This window comes from Corvus kubaryi, unplaced genomic scaffold (genome assembly GCF_017639235.1).
Source record: "Corvus kubaryi isolate FWS band 111438036 unplaced genomic scaffold, C.kubaryi_AGA036_p1.0 37300, whole genome shotgun sequence".
Taxonomy (NCBI): domain Eukaryota; kingdom Metazoa; phylum Chordata; class Aves; order Passeriformes; family Corvidae; genus Corvus; species Corvus kubaryi.
Window position 1 is genome coordinate 5,567,899 of NW_024581093.1, and position 16,659 is coordinate 5,584,557.

The following is a 16,659-nucleotide window of genomic DNA, read 5'->3' on the forward strand; positions in this document are numbered from 1 at the left end:
TCCATCCATCCATCCATCCATCCATCCATCCATCCATCCATCCATCCCTCCCTCCTCTATATGATGCTCCATGCTTTCAAGGTTGAGCAGCATATCCAGGTCCTGGTTTTCCAAGGTGTGAGATGTAGCCATGATGCCAGTTTTGCCCAGAGCCTACCAGAAGTTCTGTGCTCATTGCTGGTGCTCTTGAAGCAGAGAGCTAAATTGCCATGTTATTTCCATGGTGCTGAGACGTAAATGGTCACCCAGCTCAACAGAGCCACTTCCCACTTGCTGCCTTCTAAGGCAGTCTGATCTCTGAAGTCAGGATCTGACCAAAAAGTCAAGAGTAATGCAAGGCTGACATTGAATGGGAAAGTTGGGATTGAACAGGGACGGATGTAGGACAGTCAGGGATAGTAGTAGCACACTACATCTAACTCCAGTGCTTGCTTAAGAGTGAGTGTTTATCAGTTTATCCTGTAACTGTGTCCTGAAGTAACTCAAGTCTTTTCTGCCACGTGTCTGGCATTGCATAATTCTGACCTGTTTATCAAGCAGAAGCAATGGAACTTGCTGTTCATTTTTTTTCCCCTATGTTTTGGGATCAAGGTAGTCTGCCAAGAAGGTCAGCATATCAACTTTTTCTTGTTAGCAGGCCAAACAGAACTTCAGTTTGGTGCTGAACATATAAAAATGTCCTCCCGAGCCCTACTCATGGTTTTTGTTTTTCTTTCTTCCCGTTCTTTGATTGCACAATCTGAGCTATTCTGCATCTTGTTAGTAAATATGTAAGTATGTTTGGGTTTGGATGTTGAAGGGTTCAATTCAAAGGGATGTAAATTTAACCTCTTTTTACTCAATTAGGTGCTGAGGTCCTACCTGTAGAGTGGTTGTGATTCTATTATTTGCATGTTCAAAGGGTTGTCTTCAAAATGAGCTGTAGTGAGAACAGTGTTAGAGTCAGGACGTTGAGGTTCTGCTTTGACCACTGCCATGGGCCAGGTGGCCAAATCCTTTCTGTTCTCGGCCCGTCTCCCCTGTTTAAATGGTTTTGTGCTTTTGAAGAGAGGACGGGGAAGGGAAGGGAAAGGAAAGGAGGAGAGAACTGTGAACTGGACCCTGCAGCCACTCTAGCTCACTTGATTTTAGTCTGTAGAGTACAGTCCATCAGAAGTCCATGACCTGTGTTTTATAAGAAAAAGCACATTCTCCAATTTTGTCCATGTTTCTGAAATTTTGAGAGAAATCTGCACTTGCATTTGAGAATTTTTAGACTTGGCCACAACTGCATGTAGGTGCTTAGTGTCCATTGCTCTAGACATAGCTATCACCAAGAGACTAAAATGGGATGTTCTTTAAACAGCCTTGTTGGAATGAGGTACCAGTCACCAGCTGTCAGTGCATGGGTTCTCCCAGAGTTTTCTTAGGAGCAGCTGCCTGCACCTCTCTGTCCTGGGATTTACAGCTTGAACTGCTGAGGACTGTGAGATTGGGGGTGGTGAGAGGTGCTGGGGGAGCTGTGGGAGCCAGCTGAGGCGATGTGCCTCATGAGAATCTGTGCAGAGGGAGCATTGTCACAAGAGCAATGAGGCATTCTGGAGTGATTACAATGGCTGCATGGAAACATCAGGTCAGTAGTAAAAAGGACAATAAAGGGAAAATGCTGGGATTAACTTGTAGAGGGCTAGGGAACAGTGCAGAGAACAACTGCAGCCTGCTTCCCTTCTCCATGGGGCACCTTCATCTCCATTCTCACAAGTAACTCAGTAAATCCAGAAAAGGTTCAGATGATGATGGTCAGAAAAGCAGGAAATAGCTAAATAAATTAGGAGTCATCAGCCTGGAAAAGGGATAATTATAGGGGATTTTGCAGAGGTCTGCATACTGACCTGTATTCTGGAGACACCAAATCCATAGTTTGCCATCTTCTCCAGTGCAAGAACTACAGGATATCCAGTACAAGTAGTAGGAGGCATGTTTTCACTGCTGGCTGTTACACTGTCAATCTCCTTGTTGCAGGACACAGTGAACGGTATGAGTGCATATGTACTTAATGGAGGATTGAGCAATTTAATGGAAACAGAATCCTTTCAGGAATACTGAGTGAACAGAATCTCCATCTGGCTCTGTCTGTCTGTGCTTACAGATGGTTGGAAAGTGGTAACACTGTTCAGTCAGGGTGGGATATGTGCACATCCTATACTGCTGTCTCACTTCTTGAAGAGCATCCTTGTCTGGGTTGACCCGCTATCCCACAGGGACAGCCTTTTTAAGAGCGTGTGGGTATCACCTCGTCTCTGCCTTCCAGGTCACAACGGTGACTTCTGCAAGTCCTTGAGTACAAGTGGCACAGAGGTTAAACTGTCTGGAGATAATTGCAGATGCAGGTGTGGGGAGGGCTTTCAGGAAGTTCTGATTCAGGCCTTATTAAAGCACTGCTGGATTTTTTAGAGGAAGATGTTGAGTACCTGGAGGCTCAAAGGGTGTTGGGGGAGTCACAGAGGAGGTTGTAATATGCTGGACCCATTCCTAGGTGGCGATAGCAAATTGTTAATGATGCAGGAAAAACCCAAGTTTTCAGAAAGTGTTTTGAGAAAAGTTGGAGTCTGTTTTCAAAACACATGTGATGAGTTACTCCCCACTCTGCTGGTAATCCAGGATAATGCCAAATGCTTTCAATAGGGATACAGTATTTAAATCAACAGGCCCAGATAACTTTGACCTAGAAATACTAGAAGTGCTGATTGTTGTTTTTAATTCGGATTATTAGGAAATTTCAGAAGATTGGCTGAAGCTGGCCAATGCTGGAATAACCTGTATGCCACCACCCTCATGTTTATTTTGGGCAGAATTTTAGAAATAGGGATCTGGTTTTTATTAATAAATAACTTAAGGTTAGCCATATAATTCATGCCACTCAGCTTATGTTTACAGTGAGTACAGTAAGTTCACTCAACTCTGGCTTGTTTTTTTAAGATGACCATGGTGATCTGATAAGGCTGGCAGTCTAGATTTAAAGCCCCTAGTGTGGTGCCAGGTCCAAGTTCAGCACTACACAGCATTTGTGTTGAGAAAGTGAACTCTACGTATCATTAGCAGAGTGCTGGGTGAGCAAATTTCCTTAAGTGGTAATGTTAGGGGTTTTCAGTGGAGAATAAGATTCAAAACAAGCTTTTTCCAGGCATTGTTGCTGTATGTACCATGTTTGTCATTGTCTTCAAAGGCCTTTATTCAGTCACTTTTCTCTGGAGTTCACCACCACCGTTGGTGTTACAGCAAGAACTGACACTGTGAAGCTCAAGTCATAAAGAGACAGGAGGAGGGTTTTTTCAGTAGGATCAGCTGTGATCTGTAGGTAATGAAACCTTTATTTCTTACATTGCTGAACCAGTAAAGTCTGCATTGTTACAAGTATTTAGTGGGCTCATCCTCACTGTTGGACACACTGTTGTATTTCTTACAGGAGCCTTACCCACTACATGATGTGTAAGCACCTCACTGCTTAGATGTAACTGATGACAAGTTCTTGGTAGATGCTTTGTAATGCCAAGAATGTTTTGTATGCAGAAGACCTAGAAGTTTGTATTTGGATTGTGTTACGAGTAGGTTAGGAGATAAATTGATTTAAGTTATCATCTGAATTACAACTTACCAAGAGCTTCACTAGAGCAGTTCTGAATTGACACACATGTGACAGGTCTGGTTTTGGGGAGACTAAAGTAATAGATCAGTGATGGTAACAGAGAAAGTAAAAGGGATAGTGGAAAGGAGCCACGATTTTAAAAATTCAAAAATATTTCAGTGATATTTTTACTGGATGGAGTCTTAGCAGTGGAAGTTTGACAACAGACTCTAGAGCCCCTATCGCTTCCTCCTTTGTTTTGGCAAGTCGATTTGGCATCGTTTTTGTGCTTGCTGAGGGTGCTGCCCGTGCTGTTGTCCCTGTCTTTCATGAAGATACGAAACAGGACTGGTGCTACTGTCAACAGCTTGTTTGGAGCTGATCCGAGGGACGATGGAGCTGACTCTTGGAACATCTCAGTCTGTTCCTGTTGGATGTGTGGGACTAAATAGAGGAAATTACTCATTATTTCTAAACTAGAATTTGCTGGGAGTCCTTCATGCCTTTCACTCCCAAACTTTGCTCTGAGGTCCAAAATCTTGGACTGTGGCATGTTTCAGTCTTGCTTCATTCCCTGACTTTCCCACTGGCATTCATTTGGTGTGCTGCAATAAACAGGGGGCCTTAGACATGCACTGGCTGTTCTGTGCTTTTCTGAGAAACCCTGAGCATGTGAGTGCTGATGCCACAGTGTTGTAGCACTATTTTACAAGATAAATTTCTAGTGCCCTCATGTTGTTGGTTTTGGAGGAAAATCCTGGCTCGCAGAAGTGCTCCAGCCCACCTTCCCAGGGCTCTGCTCTGTAGTTCTCAGTGTGCTCAGTCTTTTTGTGCCTCATTGCAGGATGTGCACTTCCTGCACAGTCTTTGTGTTTGTTACATAGTCCCTTTGCCAGAGCCATCACTCCACATTTAACAGATCCTGCACTACCCTTGGGTTGTTTAAGGTCAGTAGATGGCCAAAGCACCTTCTTTGCTTCCCTAAGGATCCAGTCATATCCATTTAAAACACAGGTGTCTCTTTGTAATGTTGTATCTGACTTTTTGGTAGAAGTCTGTCTCTCTGTGAGATGTGGCTTTGATTCTGCAATTCATAGGAATGCTCCAAATGAAATTACTGGCAGATAAAACAGAAAAGAACAAGTGGGCAGGGTGCAATCCCTGAGCCCAGCTGTAACCCTTAGCACAATGTTAACTGGCAGAAGAAATAAAAAATACTAATATTAGAATTGACCGCTTTGCAAACTGCCCATTGGCATTTAAGGATTGTGTTTTAAGCTGTCTGGAGAATGGGAAATTTTGTATTCTAAGGGAGGCATAGAAATCCTTATCAACTGTTAGAAGGGAAATGTAGATTTGAGAATGCAAAAATTGCCTCTGTCCATTTGGTACACCTGTGACAGCCCTTACAGACAAAGCTGCAACTGTCTGAGAATTATTTTGTTAAATGCTTTTGCTGGAAGATTGTGTTTTTGAGAAACACAAGTGTTTTACAAAAAGAGTTTGTTTCGCCTCAGGTAAGATAAAAGAGAAACAGGGGTTTAATGTGTTGTTTTTTTTTTTTTAATCTATCAGAGTGACTTCTGACAAGTTGTTCTTTGTATTATTTCTCATAAGGGATAAATGATGTTGAAATGCCAATGATGTGTTCTGATTAAAAACCATTAATTTCTTTCCAGTTACCAGTATGTGAAAATTAATATTGGGATGAATCAGGAGTGGAAATCAAATTTTAAAACTACTACAGAAAATGGTGTCCTGAGAGCTGTAGTAGTTCCATGTGGTTCTGCTGAGCTGGCTTCACTGCTGTCCTGTTCTTTTGCCTTGTCTTTTGCAGGATGGGATAAACATTCTTATGGGTACCATGGTGACGATGGGCACTCCTTCTGTTCCTCGGGGACAGGGCAGCCCTACGGCCCCACATTCACCACTGGAGATGTGATCGGCTGCTGTGTCAACCTTATCAACAATACCTGCTTCTACACAAAAAATGGCCACAGTTTAGGTAAGTGAAGGAAGGTGTCTCAGGAGAGGGATGCTCCAGCCCTGCTCTCGCTGCTCCTTAATACTTTGCTTGTATTGTAACTCTTGTCCCACACCTGTGAGTAAGGTTTAAGAAATGGCAGAGGAAAAGAGCTCTCAGCAGGAGTCAGCAGTTGTAAATTGGCTCCAAGACAGAAATACTTCCAGCAGGTAAAATGGTTTCTATGCTGCTCAGTTTGTTTATATATGTTAGAATTTCATCCACAGCTTCTGCTTTCCTCTGCTACTGCACAGTGGGTGGGAGGTTGGATAAGATGTCTAATGGCTGGACAACAGGGAAAGAAAGAAGTGGGAAGTTTAATTAGTGTGTTGTGCAACTGCCTACAAAGCCATGGTACCGGTGTCTTCATTTTTGAAGGGACTGGTCCATCTGAAAGCCTCAACACGTTGGTCTGAGCATTCCCAAAGCCAGACATTAATTCAGCACAAGAGGTCTTATTTAAGCACTGAGACCTAATTTGGTTCATTCCACACTTGTTTCAGTAATTGTCCTAAAGTTACAGACTTAAAGATTTTGCCCAAATTAATGCCTCAGATGTTTTCCAGGCATCTGTCATATCTTATTTGTCTAAAATAGAAACTTCTGGCCATTTTCCCCTAAAATACCTTTTCCTTGGATGACATGTTCTCCACCCCAGATAAATTCTTGTCTTTTTTTTTTTTTTTTTTTTTTGTCATATAAGATGTGCAGTAAGTTTTTATAAGTTCATCTCACATTTCGTGCTGGGATTCATTTGAATTGGCAGGGAGGGACAAGCACTCCTTTCCTTTGCTTCTCCTTGCTTTGTCAATTCTGCTTTGTTGAGTTCAAGATTAAATTGGTAGAAAAATACCCCGCTCAAAACACTTAACAGAGCAGAATTGTTTTGAGTTACTGGCTGGGCTGAAGGAAGGAGTGGGATTGGAGTGCAGTGTGTGCCTGGAGAGTGCAGAATTTTTGGTGAGCTCTCAGGAAAAGTACTGGGCTCCCCAATATTAGAGAGAGATTGACTTACTGGAGAGAGTCCAGCAAAGGGCTGCCAAAGTGATGAAGGAGTTGGAGCATCTGTCCCAGGAGGAAAGGCTGGCAGAGCTGGGGCTGTTCTGTCTGCCCATGTCAGTCCAGTGACTGGTAAGACAAGTAGAGGCTTGGAAGCATCAGCTGATGGAGGAGGAGCTTTTGCTTAGGAATGAGACAAGATAAAACAACAGCGACTGAGGTATGAAATAGTTAAAAAAAATTCACAAAATCTCTCCTTTTAGTTGCTGTCCTTGATTTTTAGCATGTATTTACACAGAAGCCCTGTAGTGGTTTGTGCTGTGCTCCTCTTGATGTTTTCTGTTGTTGAAGTGAGTGGTTTTCCAGCTTCACTGTTTTTCACCCTGATGGTGCTGTTGTTACTTTTCATCACAACAGAAGTGTGAGAGTCAGGAGGAGGCTAGGTCTTCTATTTAATGAATACAAATTTGTTCATTTGAAATTCAATTTCTTTTTAATGACCAGAATCTGCACAGTATAAGCTGTTCAGTTGAAAAGTTGTTGCTTTCTCCTTGTCTGTTTTGTATCCAGGACTATGTTATGCCTGCGTGTCTGGGCAGGTGAAGCCAAGTAAAGAGCCCAGTTCAGTAACTTCTGTTACCTTTCATCATTACCACCCTCTGATTCTTTGCCTCATGTCCTTGCTCAGAGATTTGTTTTGTTTGGGACATTCAGAGTTTTTTACAGCAGTGACATTACCTAGTCTTTCTTTCTTAAATTTAAGTGTTCCTTTTCTTTCAAAGATGGGGCTTTTTCGGATGGAAGACTTGTGTTTTTCTAATCTGACACTGAATGACCACTTGAGGAACAGCCTATCCCAGCAGTGAACAATGCCAGTGGGAAGAAAGAGGAAAGGAAGGGAATTCAGCTACCATACTTAGAGAACAGCATTAGATATAAGCATTGCTGTCCCCTGGGTGTCCTCTTGAGCTCTTCAGATGTACAGTACAAGACATGAGCTGTCTGAGAAAAGGACAGGTAGAAGCCTCTCCTGAGCATTCACAGCTGGCTCCTGTGTGTACCAGCTTTTCTTTGAGCTGTAGTGGCATAATGGTTGTACTGAGAGAGGAGAGGTGGTGTGGTTAGAGGAGACAGGGAAGGAAGGGCAGAAGGGAGCAGCAGACCTCAGGCCTTGCCGGGTGACCCCACAATAGCTGCAGGAACATTTTACTGCCTTTTTACAAAAGCAGAATGAAAACCTCACCTGAGGAGGCTCTTGGTAAGGGCCAGCAGTGTCTGTTTGTATCACTGATAAAGAAACACAGCGTCCAGGAGAAGTGCTTCCTGTGGAATGCTGAGGAGAGGAGCCCCTTGACCAGGGGTTACACAGCTCCTCGTGGGCACGGAGCAGAGAGATGTCAGGAGGGGGTGAGATAGGTGTCAGCAGAGGAACCAAGGCCAAGTGGAGGCAGGAGCAGTGATTTATTGGGAAGTCAGAATGCTTTCTTCCCTGATGGAAGCAACTCCTTGAAGGTCTTGAACTTCCATGATATTTAGTGCTAACTTGAGAATCTCATTTCTGTGTTGTGTGAACCCAGGGTTTACCAGGAAGTGGATGAATGTGTTTTTTCTTGGTGTTCCCTGACATAAAGCTGTGGAAGCCATGTATGTCTCCTCCTAGGAGATGAGGTAATTGTGTAATCCTACTGCAGATGCCAAGAATATTCATGAGGCTAATCAGCCCCTTTGTGAGGCCATTTAGCTTGAGAGCAGGGTTTCAGGGTTTGAATTTGTCTTTCTTTTAATGGAATTACTGTAGCTTTGTCTTTCCAATTCACCCTTCACCATTTAAGTCCTCTCCTTTTCATCAATTAATTAGACACCCCCCTTTTGTTTTCCTTGCAATTTCTTCTGTTGCTTAACTATTATCTTCCATTGTCTCCATACTTTTTCATTTAATCAGATCCATCAGGAGCACTGTATAAGAACTGTTTTCTTGGCCATCACAAATTCTGGATGTTCTGGTTGGAGCTAAGTCTTGAACTTTGTTTGGAGACGTCACATGAAAACTGTTTGACATCGTATGTAGTCTTAATTCTCTGTTCTGGAAAATGTCTTGAATGTCTTCTGGCTGCTGATGAAACACTTTTGACAAGTTCTGAGCAGAGTCCTGGCAGTAAAAAACATAATGAGATGTGGCTAGAAGGGTGATGAGAGTGAATTTGGCGAGAAAGAGGGAGAAATGTTGGGGCGCCAGCCATTAAGCAGAAAGTCTTGGACCAGGACATGAGGAGGAAGTGTGACTGCTACAGGTCTCTGGGTTTAAGTGGATGAGTTTGCTCAGGGACTAATGTAGGAGTGTCTCAGATCTCAGACTTTGACAGCACACCAAGGTAAATGAAGCAACAGGGCTATAAAAAGAGCATTGAACCCTCTGAAGCCTTGGCATAGAAAACTTACCGTAGTTTGAGTTCTAGCGCAGGCTCTTGGAAAGACCAAGTTAACCTAAAAAGTAAAATATCCATTCTGCAGTCAGTTTAGAGACTAGGAGGAACATTGGGGGTAATGCAGAAATCTCTTGTCATAGAGAGACACAGATGTCAGTCCCAGGTTTAATAGGTTTGACCCCAAAGCTTCAAATGAAGTTTGCAGACGGCAAGAACATTGGGATGTTCAAAACAAGACTTCAGATGAATCAAATTTAAAATCATAGAATCCTGGAATGATTTGAGTTGGAGAGGACCTTAAAGATCATGTTGTTCCAACCCCTCTGCTGTGGGCAGGGACACCTTCCACTAGATCAGGTTGCACAGGGCTCCATCCACCCTGGTCTTGAACACTTCCAGGGGTGGAGCAGCCACAGCTTCACTGGACAACCTGTGCTGGGGCCTCACCACCCTCATTCACTACCAAAATTAATAGAAAATACCAGACTTGGCTACAGCCTTGTTCTCTGTATGAGCAGTTTTACCCAAGTGGCCTGATTGGAGGATATCTGTTTCCAAGGGCATGTAGAACTGTGTGGGTTTGACAGTGCTTCTCCTCAGCAGCACATTGGAGAAGTATTCAAGTATTTTCCTGGGCTGCCATTTCCTAGTCTGCTCTTTAGGATGCCCACCCTGCTGAATGTGTTGTGTTTATTGCAATCCACCAGCACTGCTTAAGGATTCTCTGGATCACAGTTACCTAAACAGATGCTGGAGTACCCTGCTGTGCAGGCAGTGGAGTGCTGTGGCTGATCACCCAAATTCATGTTGTCTTGTGCAAATTGAATTCTGAAAGTGGCCAGTCATGAGGCAGACATGATGATTGTTGCTGGGTGGAGAGCAGAGATGGGCTGGAAGGTCCATGAACATGTTGTGTGCATGGGGTTGTGTGTAAGTGCACTTCAGTCATGGGAAGTGGAAGTCCTTTGATTGGTTGGCAGGTGAAGATGTCAATCACACTGTGCCCTAGCACTGAACCTTCATTTAATGTCTTTGTATCACTGCCTTGATGATCACATTAACATCATGGACTTAGGGGGGAGGCTCTTCACACGCTCGCTCTTGCTTCCTGACCTATGTGTCCAGTCCTTAAGTCTTTAAGAAGGTTGTGGTTTTAAGTCGGATCCAGGCTTTGGAGGGGCTGCAGAGAAAGCAAACAGTTTCACATTCAAGCTGTGATTATTTTGCTTTCTGCTGTTGGCTCTCCTGGATGCGGGTGTGTAGCAGGGCAGATGCAGAAACTCTTAAGCAGATGTGTCTGTGCAACAGATCAAGTGCTGTCTGCATAAAGCATTTTATTAGTCTGAGTTACATAACAGAAGGTGGAAAACATACATTTGTCTCATTGTAAAGTCAATGTAATAAGTTTATTTATAGACTCAGAATAATTTTCTCAGGGAGGGATCTCTGGAGGTCAAGCATCCAACGCCCTGCTGAAAGCAGGCCCAACTAGATCATGTTACTCAGAAATGCATCAAGTCTTTACTGTCTCCAAGAATGAAGATCACCTGGGGGCTTTTCTGGTCCTGATTCAGTGTTTGGCCACAATTCATACTGAATTTTTCTAATTAGAATTTTCCATGTTGCAGCTTGTCTCTGTTGTCTCCTGTCTCCTGCCACCGTGCATCTCTGAGAAAAGCCTTTTTTCTACCCTCCTATATGACAGTTGTAGGCAGCAATAAGTGTCTGCCCTAATGTTTTTAAGACTGAACAGAGTCTTTTCCCTTAGCCTGTCTTTGTCTTGCTGGCCTCTGGTGGACTCACTCCAGTCTCACTGTGTCCTGTGTTGGGGAGCCCAAAAGTGAACATCATAACCAAAGTGTAGGCTAACAAGTGTTGGAAAAGAAGGGAGAAATCCCATCCTTTAACCTACACTCTCACTAATACAACTCAGGATGTGGTTGATCTCCTTTGCCACAAGGACCTACCATTGGCTCCTGCTCTGCTTGTTGCCCAGCAGGACCCTGAATCTTTTCTGCAGATCTGCTTTCTCTCCAGTCAGTCTCATCCTGTCCTGTTTTCTGGGAGTATCACAACCTGGTGGCAGGGCTCTTCAGTTGCTTTTGTTGAGCTTTGGGAGGCTTGTGCTGCATCATTTCTCCAGCTGAAGCACTGTGCCCTCCAGCCTATTGTCCACTCTCCTGTTTGGTGACACCTGTGAGGCTGCTGGGAGCACACTTTGTCCCATTGTCCAGATCATTAATGGAAGATATGAAACTGTTTTGGTCCTGCCATTGATCCCTGAGGGACAACTCTTGGACTTTGAGCTGCTGATCACAACTCTTCCATCCTGACAGTTCAGCCAATTTTCCACCCACCTTGTAGTACATTCAAAAACCATATGCTTGTCCAGGTGCTGGAAGCAGCTTCCAGCCACACAGCTACACAAGCCTGGCCACCTTTGGCTCTGCGAGGTGCTGGGGGCAGAGGAAGACTCCAGAAGGCTCAAGGAGATTGGCCTCATTCTGGCATAAGGGTAGGAACAAGTTTTCATCCACCTTTTCATCCAGCTGAGCAAAATAGTTGCAAAGTCAGAGAAAGGTTTGAGTGAGGAATAATATCTGGGCATAGTGACAAGGTGAGAGAAATGCTTACTGAACGTTTTCCTCAACCACGTGTTCAGCATCACCTGCGTGCACGATCTTTGGCTGGGTTGTAGAGAGGGTGCTCAATAAACAAGGTCCAAACTGCCAGGATGTTCATTAAACCATATTGGTTATCTGCCAGGATGGTAATTTAACTTTATTGGCTGTTTCTTTAGTAAAATATTCAGGATTTCTTTCTGAGCATTTGATTTGGATCTGTGCTGTTTGGAATAGAAATTATTTGTTTCCTATGTTGAGTCCTAAAACTAGTTTAAATTACCATTTCAGACTGATCTGGTAACGTTACATTACAGCTCTGGGTTAAAATAGTCCTAAAATTAAAAACAGAGGGTGGTGTTCTCCTGCTTCTGCAGTGCCTTCCAGTGCCAGGCAGAAGGGAAGGAGGAGAGGTGGGACGTGTGTGAGAATTGGGTGTACTGGTGTGGGTACCAGCCGTCCTCTGGCTGGGGACAGAAAGCATACTTGGGAGCACACATGGGAAAAGACTACAGCTTTCAGACTGACTCCTGGAATGTTAGCTGGAAGTATGGATTTAGCTCAGCCTGATGAGGTGATGGCAGCAGTGTCCCCTGTGCTATTGGTGAGGGTGACCCAAAGCCTGTGGGTAGAGCTGCTGTCTCTGGCTGATCTGTCTCACTGTGCTGCTGCCTGGCTGCACCCGTGGCCAGAGAGGGAGGAGAGGCACTGTCCTTTGGAGCAGTTACTGGCATCTAAATCAGATGCAGAGCTGTGCCTGGGGTAGCCTGGCTGTGGTGAGTGTTGTCTCTAGCCAGAACTCTGTTAGCCATCCCAGGCAATGGCTGCCTTGGCTTAAAAGCCTCTTTTCTGGTATGCCAAGTGTAAATAAAAAGCAAAACTGTACGCTTTTTTCCCATCTCTTCTATTTGGAACTGTAGCAGCTGAGTTGAGGATGAGGCTGTTCTTTGCACAGCATTTCTCAGGTGTTCCTGGCTGCAGCTTGGTCCTGTTGCAGGGCTGTTCCCCAGCTGTAATGCCAAGTGTTGAATGTTCATTCCTGTCTCTGGCTGATAAGAAGAACCAGTTACAGCCTAAACCAAAACAATTTTATACTAAAACTCTGTTTCTAACACCAAAGTGAGTCTTGAAAACTAACTGCTTCCTAGTAACAGGGGGAGAAGCAAAGGAAAGAGGAGCTGCTTTTAGAAAACCAGATTTTTGTGAGAGATGTTGAAAACATTTTAGGCTTTTTCCTGAACCTTTCTCCAGATGCAAACCTTGCAGAGGAGGGGAATGGGGAGGGAAGTTACTTCTAAATACTTAAGGTGGTGAAATGCAGGGTCAGAGCTGGGATTTATTGGAATGCAGTAATGTTTTGTAGCATGTTAAGGATGTAGTCAAGCAGGGAAAAAATCCTTTGTCTTTTTAATTCTAATATTTTTCCCCCCACAGGTATAGCCTTTACAGACCTCCCTGTAAGTACACCTATTTTCAGTATTTTAACTAAGGATGCAAATAGAAGGGAGGGGGAAGAGTGTGGGGGTGTGATTTTTTTTTTCTGTTTGATGGCCTGTTAAAAAAACATGTGATAACACACATTACTGAATGATGTGGATGCTCCTTTTTCTGAAACGTCATAATCCTGTGACTGGGTTTGTGGGCTACTCACATACCTCTTCTCATCTCTCACCACCTCTAAGAATATGTTGCTCCTTCTCCTGGAATTAAAGCAAGGATGCAAACTTCATTACAGGTCATTGTCTTCCAAATGCAGCTTCGACTCTGAGGAGGACGACACGTGCATAGTTACACTGATGTCCAGTCAGGTCTCACAAAAGCACAGGGGGTCATGCACAAGAAAATGTTCCCTCTTTTCTAGACCCAAGGGTTCCTGGACAAGGAGGATGTGTTTAGTGAAAAAAGGTAAAACCAAGTCAGGCATACACCAACACATCCACTGCATCCATCTCTCATACACAGGACTTCTTGTCCCTAAGGTTGCACTCCTGTCTTTGTTCTTAATAACCCCAAATGAACTTCCTCTGAGAAATTTCTTAGTTTTGATAACTTTTTTAGGCCTCCAAAGTCATCCATTTTCTTGGCTGACTTTCCTGCCTGTTGTGTGGAGGAAAGGTTCCTTTGCTTTGTTCTGTACTTCCTGCCAAAAAAATTTATCTTGTTCCTCTAATTTTTGTATTGTGAGAAATGGTGGCTAGCACTCCCTGTTCACCTTCCCAATGGAATTTAGGGCTTTACAGATCTCTCCCATATCCCAACTACAGCCTGCACTTAAATTGCAGTTATTTGATTGGCCTTTTCACATCAGCTGTCAATACAGGGTTGGGCTTTTTTAGTCCTAGGGTCTTTGAACTTGGTAACATTGCAGTGTGTTCTAAACCAGAAACTCTTTATGTGGGTTGTTTCACAGCAGTTCATTCACTTGGTCCAAGTACAGTTTATTAAAGTACAAGAACATTTTGCCTGTCCATGAAGATTAACCTTTTGGAGTGAGGTCTTGTGACAGCCTTGCATCCCCAGCAAGAAGATGCTTCTGTGATAATGCCCCTTAGTTTTTGGTGCTGTTTGTTTTCCCTCTGGATATAGATTGCATTAGTAGTCACAGGTTTACCATATTCCTCCTAATTTTTTCACCACTTTGTCTTCTCATTTGGCTAGACTGCTTCTCCTTCTGCAACAGGAGCAGTCTCCATGTTGAGATAGATAGAGAACTGGTATTTAGGCAGCTGTCCAGCACATGTAGCACTGCTTTGTCATTTACAGCTCAAGTGTTGCCGTGGAGCTTCACAGGACAGATTTGGCAGGTTGAAATTCCCTGTCCTGCTTAGCTTAACTTGCATCCTGTTGATGCTGGAGTGCACAGTGAGCTGACGTAGACATTTAATGTTCATGTGTAAGCTGTTCACCTCTGTGCTGAGTCTCTGCTAGGCACAGGGGATGAGCAGCTGGGCAAGCAGAGCAGAAAGGAGGGTGTTCGCTGCAGTGAGGTCTTGGAGTGCTGCTGAGATTGAACTCAAAACTCTCCTGAGCCCCTGGCATCTCCTTGTCCTGCTGTTTCTTGATCTGGTTGGATCATCCTCACAGGATCTCAGGCTTGTTTGTCTGTATGTCTTGTGCAGAAGAGATGTTTGAGTGTGAAACTGGGAGAAGATCTGGCCAGGGTAGGTTTTGGCAGATTCCTTATGGTGAAGTCTCCAGTGGTTAAATGGTGTGTAAATGGTCTCTGTGCCTTTTACCAGCCAGTTTGCTGAGCTGTTTTCTGGGGAAAGCCCCTTCTGGCTTTTACAGCAGCAGCTAATCCATAACACTCTTTTTCTGGGCCAGGAAGGAGAACAGCTGATGCCCTGTAGGCCTCCTACTATTGAGAATTATCCTTCAAGAGGTAATTCCTCTTTAAAAAGAGGAGAGAAGCTTGACTGCGTCTTTTCTCCCCTTAACCATGGATGTGAGCAAGGATGGGAGACTTCTGCCTCCGTGTGGATCTAGGACACTCTTCTGCATATGCTAAATCACTCTGCTGCTCTGCTGGCAGCTTCATCCTAAGGATGCCTGCACCTGACTTCAGCATTCTATTTTCCAATATCCTTCCCTTGGATTACTGCTTTCTTCCCTCACCCTTGCAGATACCAATGTATTCCATGTGCTCTTTTTGCTCCCTTGGTCCATGGATTATTGGTTGCTTCAAGCAGTTGAGGTTTCCTAAAGAAGGGGATGCCAAACCCAAGATAGACTTTGGTTTAAATATGATAAATACTGTCAGAGATTGTAGAAGTCTTGAGGCAGTAGAGAATACGAAGTTGGCCACTTGTAGGTCATGTTTTTCATTTATTATAGTTCTCTGATCCAGGCTCAAACACAATATCCAGTCATTATAAGGTAAAGAAGAGAAAATATCCATTATAGGAAAGAGATGGAATGTAATCTGTGGTTTTTACCTGCTAAAACTGCAGTTCTAACAGTTTAACTGCAAACAGGAGTGGGAACAGCAAACTTACCTGAGTGACCCTTGAAGTGCTCTGGTTTGAGCAGCTCCACATGGATTTTTTGGCTCTGACCCATTCCTCATTACTCACCCTTCCAGGAGGGCTTTAAGGGAGAGCTTTTCCTTCTGTTACAGCCTAAGGGGTGTTGAAGCTGACTGGTAACACACATCTGTGAGAAGCTTGGCCAGTAAGCCCCATTACTTCCACGCTTTTTAAGATGAAATCTTAGGGTTGTCTCACGGCTCATCAGTGAGATTACACAAGGAATTAAATTGACCCTTCAAAATATTGCTAGGTGGGAAATAATTTCCTTGCTTGTTCCAAAATTCCCCTTTCAGAGGCAAATGGGGAAGACAATATTTTGCAAAATTCACAATATTAGGAAGTTGAAATGGGTACTTTAATTTGAAAATCAGAGACACACATGTTGAAACATACTTGCTTTGGCTTATTTCAGTTTCCAATAAAGGGTGTTTTCATTTGTACAAAAATACTGTGATAGGAAAAAAACACATTTTGGCTTAGCACAGGCTGAAGTTAAAACCAGAATAACTGCTGGAAATATGAGTGAATTCCCACAGAGGGAGTTTCCTCTTTTTTTTTTTTTTTTTTTTGCCAATTTAAGTCAGTGCTCAGGCCTAACTGTTATTTACACAAGCCTGGATCAGGTCTATCCTGCCTGGAGGTTTGAAGGAACAATAGGAGATGGAAAAAAAACCAGAAGAGCCCAGGGTGGGATTGTAGGAGTGCAAAGGCACAAGGGGCTTAAAAAACAGGTCAAGATGAACAAGGGGGTTGTGAGCAACTGGCCACGAACATCAGGGCAAGAGGTGGGCCAAATGTCATGGGGAAGGTATTCCTGAAGAACTTGGAAGGAAAAGCATCTCCTGGGTCAGTGGGTTCTGGGATCTGCATCTGGCAGGGTGCTGGAGATACGTGTAGTTCCCAACAGCTGCTAACCAGAGAGAACACATCCCACATGTCAAAAATGGAATTTTAACTC

General features: G+C 43.8%; 1 protein-coding gene across 2 annotated transcripts in view; it reads left to right on the top strand.

The window, feature by feature from the left end:
* Positions 1-16,659, top strand: part of RANBP10 (RAN binding protein 10) — a 69,780-nt gene that overhangs the window by 31,108 nt on the left and 22,013 nt on the right. For both annotated transcript variants that reach the window (XM_042027236.1, XM_042027237.1), the window contains exons 4-5: positions 5,442-5,609; positions 13,108-13,130. In XM_042027236.1, coding sequence (XP_041883170.1) covers positions 5,442-5,609; positions 13,108-13,130 — 191 coding nt within the window. The remainder of the gene's footprint in view (positions 1-5,441; positions 5,610-13,107; positions 13,131-16,659) is intronic.